At 37.7% G+C, this 6616-nt stretch overlaps 1 protein-coding gene across 1 annotated transcript in view; it reads left to right on the forward strand.

Annotated features, from left to right (window-relative positions):
• Positions 1–5051: 5051 nt before the first annotated feature.
• Positions 5052–6616, forward strand: part of LOC140327475 (sec1 family domain-containing protein 2-like) — a 164016-nt gene continuing 162451 nt past the window's right edge. The window contains exons 1-2 of the mRNA XM_072406860.1: positions 5052–5072; positions 5483–5732. Coding sequence (XP_072262961.1) covers positions 5052–5072; positions 5483–5732 — 271 coding nt within the window. The remainder of the gene's footprint in view (positions 5073–5482; positions 5733–6616) is intronic.

The following is a 6616-nucleotide window of genomic DNA, read 5'->3' on the forward strand; positions in this document are numbered from 1 at the left end:
TAATGGCCAAAGACTTTACTAGATTGCAAAGCTTAAATTTCTGATACATGACAGTAATACAACAGTGTGAGCAAATCTCTTTGGAGATAATATATGTGCTCCGTTTCCTGAGCAATATTTATAATACTTGTACTACCCAAATTTATAATACTTGTACTACTCAACTTGGATGGATGGATTTGGGTTTTTGTATTTACTACTAGTACTATTTACTACGACTATTTACTACGTTTATTTCTTTTAGTCATTCTCCATTTGAAGGTGGAGCAATCCAGCTTTTTGTTATGAGTTTTATCATCATTGAAAAGAAACATTCTAGAACCTCTATTTATCACATGATACAGGTAAAATGGTAAACACATACTTGCACCAATATTTGGCCTGATTTATTAAAGCGGAAGATGCACTATCATGGTAGAACCTGGGTGATCTAGCAAACCTGAAACATATTTCTAAAAAATAATTTACAGTTATTTGTCAAATATTTTCAAACTTGGACCAGATTATTTTCAGTTTTGCTGGATCATCCAGGTTCTCTCATGACAGTTTTTTTTTCTGCAGCCTTTGAGAGCTGTAATAAATCAGTCCTATTGTTTCCATCATTATGCCCCAGTATTTGAGAAGAAGCAATAAATTTTTATGAATTTGGTTTAATGTGATTTCCTATTCTTATAAAAAAAATGTTGCATAAGACTTTTTGTTGTACATTATGCTTAATGCAAAATGGAAAGTTGTGTCAACTTTTTGTTGGAGATGTTGACATCAACAGAAAAGATGAAGTGAAATCAGAGTAACATGTGCATTACAGCTCCTTGGGTACAGCTCTTACCCTTAATAAAGAGAGCAGTGAAGAGGACATCACCAGCTCTTGCACCAAAATCTCTTGAGACTAGAAATCAGAGACACAGTGCCTTAGATAATCTTATACTGTAGATCAGTGGTGCCCAACCTTTTTCATCTGGGGGCCGCTATTGACATTGGGATAAAACTCGTGGACCAAAATGCGAACAATTATTAAAGATGTATGTTTAAAACTAGAATACATTTAGTTTAAAATCAAATTAAAACAAAATGTTTCTAGTTACCGTAACATACATGCACCAAATAAAAGAGATGACAAATCAAGAATCTTTGCGACGGATACTTACAGAGAAATGCAATTCATGTGTCAGAAAGCTAAGGTGTACATGTTCTTACTAATACATCTTCAGGACCAGTTGCCAACATCCCTGTGTTCCAGAGACATTGAGGGTCACAGAAGGTAAGTGGTCAGCTATGTGTAACAGGCAGTCTGCAGATCTGACTCCACGCGGCAGTGAGTGGTACTGAGCATCTCCCCCTAGGCAGGGTTCCGTCCCACGATTTAAGGGGTAACCGCATCGCAACCTCACCGCCAGTCTGAACAGTCTTGAAATTTTGTGAAACTGAAGGGGCACCACAGCGCACAGACAATTAGCAGTACCCTAATGTTCATTGCAATGAGAGTGGCCCCCAGGTGATCATCAACATGCAAACTCATTTTGGGGACCCTGGTCTTGAAATAGCCCCCCTTAATGTGAAAATATCCCTGAGTATTGTTGGGGTTTTATGCTTGTGACCCCGTATCTGGCAACTTGTTATGTTTACGTAGCTTAAATTTGGTTTAGTAGCAGCTTTTTGGGTCCCCTGTGTGCCCTTAAAATTTCACATTTATATGATAATCAGTGAAGGAGATATGAGGATTTATACATGGGATAATGACAGAAGCATGAACACAGCTCTCATGCTGCTGCTGGGTTTATCTCAAAGTACAAGATGCTCTCTCTGCTGGCAGCACAATCTCCATAGAGAAACATAGAAGATGGGAGTGCCCCATCCACCGCCAGACAACGAGCAGAGAGAGAAGAGAGGGAATGAGGAGAGGGCCGGATCTGACAGCTCCATGGGCCGGATGTGGCCCGAGCGCCGGAGGTTGGGCACCCCTACTGTAGATAAACCGATATGAGGTCATAGAATTTGCACTAATGTTCAAGACAAAAAGTACGCAGTTTGGATTGCTTAATTAGAAGAGAACATTTACTTTTTGAATTGAAAAATACTTATAAACAAGGAGTCATCGTCGGTATGCCACACTCAGTAAGCGCTTCATTTATATGGCAACTTGTGAGATTCAAAGGAGCATGAGAATTCCTTGAGTTTTATACTAACAGTACTTTTCCATAAACTACATCTACTTTAAGACTCCAACTGGTCACATGACCTAGCTTTTCCATTTCTTCCATTAAGGTTACATGCTTCTGCACTTGGGCAGAAGCCGGAAAAAAAAAATTGGTTTGTCGCGCTTCCACCTCACAATGCCACATTACACAGCTGACGCGGCCTCTACGATATAATATTTCATGTGGCACTTGTAGCAGATTATTTACAACAAAAGGCTTAACATTAATGATGTGGTTTCATACAGAATGCTATCAATTACCCAGTCTGTGCACTGCTTGGTTATTCTCAACTATTAGTCATACCCGTTCCTGGCCGCAGAGCAGCTTGTTAGAATTGCATGCAGGGTTTACTGTATTTAAAGCATTACCTTTGCTCCACACACATTTTCTGCTAAGATTCATGACATCCTAAATGGTCTGCTTGAGAAATGATGCATTCTGCTATTTTAGACTTTGTTGTGTTTTATTTATTATTCAGAGCAATAATTAGCAAACATACTTAATTTATGAAGGACATCAAAGTAAAAAAGATCTGCAAAGATGTAAGGTATTGAAAATGTTGATACTTTTTCTTGTATTCATGCTTTGCCCAACAACCTCTAACCAACCGTGGTAAATGCAGCTGGAGTGGTATGGAGCTGATCAGAGGAATTGCTCTGTAGTTTAAATAACATGTAGCAGTTGTTAGATGCATGGCATACTATAATAGCAGTTCTGTCTATATTGTAGACATAATTCTAAGAATGGAGTCAGATCTGTATAGAATGTTGCTATCTTTCATATTTTCCTGAAGACATCATAACTTATAGTTTATGTTTTAGGAGCTATGAACGCATTTCAGTGTGGCTGTGTTGAAGTTGAAATGTTAAAACTGAACACAAGGCAAACAACTAAATACAAAATCTGTCTATCTATACACACAGCAGAGTTTCCATCCCTCGGACAACAGCTCATAAAAAGTGCTCATTTTTTACAGATACTTTTAATTTGATGTAGACTCCTATTAAAACTAAACTAATAATTATTTACAGAATTTAGTAATATGGAAATATTAATAATACAGTTAAAGAGTCAAAACATCAATATGAGGATTATAAAAGATCCTGGGAAATAATTTGGAAACTGGTGAACAGTGGGCAGTAGCTAGAGGGGAGAAATAAGAAGGAGGGAGAATAAAATAATAGGAACGAAAGGAATAAACTTAGTGAATTGGCTAGAGAGGGGGAGTTGAAAGAATGAAAGTGAGGACGGGAGTAAAGTGATAGGAATGGGAGGTGAATAGCAAGAATATGGTCACTCAGTCTCATCTACAAGAAGCTGGGTTAGGAAGCTGGGTCCAACTAGTTTGTTAAAAGATAGCATTATCCATTCATTTTTCAAGCCAAGGTGCGATCAATGTGGGGAATAGTTGGCATCATGACCCCTAAAACCTTTTTCACTATGCATACCCTCTGGCATTTTGCAGCAAGCCAAAGAGATTCTGCCAGCAGCTTCTTAAGGCTTCCTCTGCCTAGCAAGGGACAACAGGCAAACAACCTGACAGTAAAAAATCTCATCCCTGTCCCCAGACTACAGCATACCTTCTCCTGGCTACATACCATATCTGTGTTGTGGCTACTTTTGTTTTAACATGGAGGCTAACGTTTTCTGGCTACAGCACCCATTGGCTAAGGAGCAGATTCTGAGCAGCTATATTCATGTTGAACAGTGCTATTTAGTGTCTAGCTGATTCCTGCTCTTTGCATCTGCATTTACTGCTTGTGGATTCAATAAAAGTATGTTTTTTTTATATAAACTTGTTCGTGTCCTGAAAATTAATGGATTGGAGCAAAAAGGAAAGATTTTTACAAACTGTAAATTATTGGATGTTCGGCAACCGTTCCAGGCAGATCATGTTCTGATCCAACAGAACAGCCTCCAGTCTGCCCACTGATTATTGAATTGGCATCATCAACCTGTGCTTTCAACATTCCAGGAAGCAGTTGAACTACAAAATAGATTCATCTCTATAGCTGTATAGTTTGGCAGAGCTATTGAAATCACACGAGTAGCTGTAACATAAGTTTATGTCAACTGTGCATTCAATAGCTGTTAGTCTGTAGTTCCATTTGAATGTGAGTCCTCAAGAAGTTTCTGAAACTAACTCCATGAGACTTACTGGATAGTATACTTCTGTAGACCTTACCTCCTTGAAACTTCTGCTTTATTTTGTCCTAAATGTTGCAAACCTCAACACCAACAAACCTCAACACCAACAGCTAATTTAAACAGACACCACTTCAAAATTAAAGAGCAGCCCCTAGTAGAGTGACAGAAATACTCGGAGCTGAACACTATGTAGTTTATTCAGGCTTAACAAAACAGAGAATAAGATTCCCTGATTCCAGGACACTGTATACCTACCCAAATTTTGCTTGGAGGGAAGGCGGGACACTTTTTACTGCTTACCATTCTTCTATTTCACAAACAACCAAAAAATCAGCACAAAAATAAATAATTGATTAAAACTGAGTCACAACTAATACTCCTTTATATTGGCTTTTTTCTAAATACCAGATTGAATCAATTGGAGTTTGGATAAAATGTCTAGTGCACAGTAACACTCCTAAATAAAGTGTTAAAGTTAAATAATACATTTTATAGGGGTGTTTATTTCCACCCAAAAAAGAAGAACACCTAAAGAGAAAGGGGACAGAGGGACTTGGATACAAAAGAGGGGGACAGTACCTCCAAATCAGGGACAGATATGGCATTGTAAATATTCTCTCTCAGGCCTGGTTTAGCAAATACCATAAAGCTGTAGATACCACTTACCAATTCAGCAAAGTTTGATTAAATATCTGATGTTCTGTCATGTTTGCAAGAGATTACCGGGTAATTACCAATATTTCTGAAGCTGCCCGTATATATAAGGCAGCATTGGCAATAAAAGGACTTCAGTGTTCAGTAAATGACCAGTGTAATGACACATAACGTTAATATTATATGTGGGGAACATTGATGGATAAGCCTGCAATATTTCTTGTCATGAGAACACTTATTCTCTTGTTGGGACATTTGTATTATTCTCATTATATATCTGAAACAAAAGGAATTCTTGCTAACATTATTAAAATCCTATTCCAGTTTTCTTTTGGCAGTCATCAATGCAAATTTTTCTCAGCATCTTTATATATTTGTTCATATAATTTATTCAGTTCTTTCAGCTGCATCCTGTTTGTTTGTATGACTTCTGCTGCCATGGCAATTATTTTGATACATTTTTATTTCTGTTTTTTTTGCAGAGTACAGGGAAATCAGAACTACCAGCAGTCCTAAATCAATTATACCCTATGATTAAACCTTACAATGAAAGAAATGATGTTGATTATGATATAGAGGACATTCTTGTCCTATTGATCTATATCTACTCTGTGACTGGAGACATCCAGCACAATAATGAGTTGGAAATTATGGAAAGAGAAGTAAGGAAATGCCTAATTCAGTGTTTATGTGATGAGCCCAAGCTGAGCCCTCTGCTACAGAATATAACAGGTTAGTAGATACTATAAACACTTTTATGGTAGAACATGCATGTGATGTGTCATATATTAGGTACCCAAACCTTTACCCCAGCCCCCTATCCTATCTTATCATAACCCCTACCACCACATTTCTTGCTTACCTTTTTCCATTAGCAGTGGTCCCCCATGATGATACAAGCTCCCCGGATAAATCCTGTTCCCTGCTGCTGTACCACCTAATAGACTTAGGACAATAATTTGTTCTGGGCATGGATATAGGTACACAAGAAAAATACAAGAGTTTAAAATTTTTGGCACCAATAGAATAAAGTACAGAATAATTGGAAAACAATTCAATTTCATTTTTTAATACATTTACAAAAGGGCATAGAATAAAGGGACACAGGACAACTTCCTTTAACTCTTCCTGGTTTTTACCAAAGCCTGTAGACTATCCAGAGACTAGAGTCTAGACAGAACATCATTTCCACAATTGTGGTTTGTGCAAAATGTTACAAAGGGAGGAGATACTTTGTATAGTCGGTTTAATCAAAATTTAAAACATAAAAAAGCATGCAGCAGCATACCTGACGCATTTTAACCATTAACCTTATGAAAGTCAACTTGCTGGAAACTCCATGTACATATCTAAAATTCCTTTATTTAGAAGGGGGTAACAAGGCTGCAGCCAGTAGGAAAGTAGGGAAGAAGTTTGCATGACTGTACAATGCTTTAGTCAATAGCTAACTCAGCTTGTGTGATGATGTCACTTCAATTTTTTTTATTATTAATATTATTAAACAGGATTTATATAGCGCCAACATATTACGCGGTGCTATATCTTAATAGGGGTTTCAAATGACAGACAGATACAGACAGTGACACAGGAGGGGGAGAGGACCCTGCCTCGAAGAG

Source organism: Pyxicephalus adspersus, chromosome 3, assembly GCF_032062135.1.
Source record: "Pyxicephalus adspersus chromosome 3, UCB_Pads_2.0, whole genome shotgun sequence".
In the NCBI taxonomy this organism is placed as follows: Eukaryota; Metazoa; Chordata; class Amphibia; order Anura; family Pyxicephalidae; genus Pyxicephalus; species Pyxicephalus adspersus.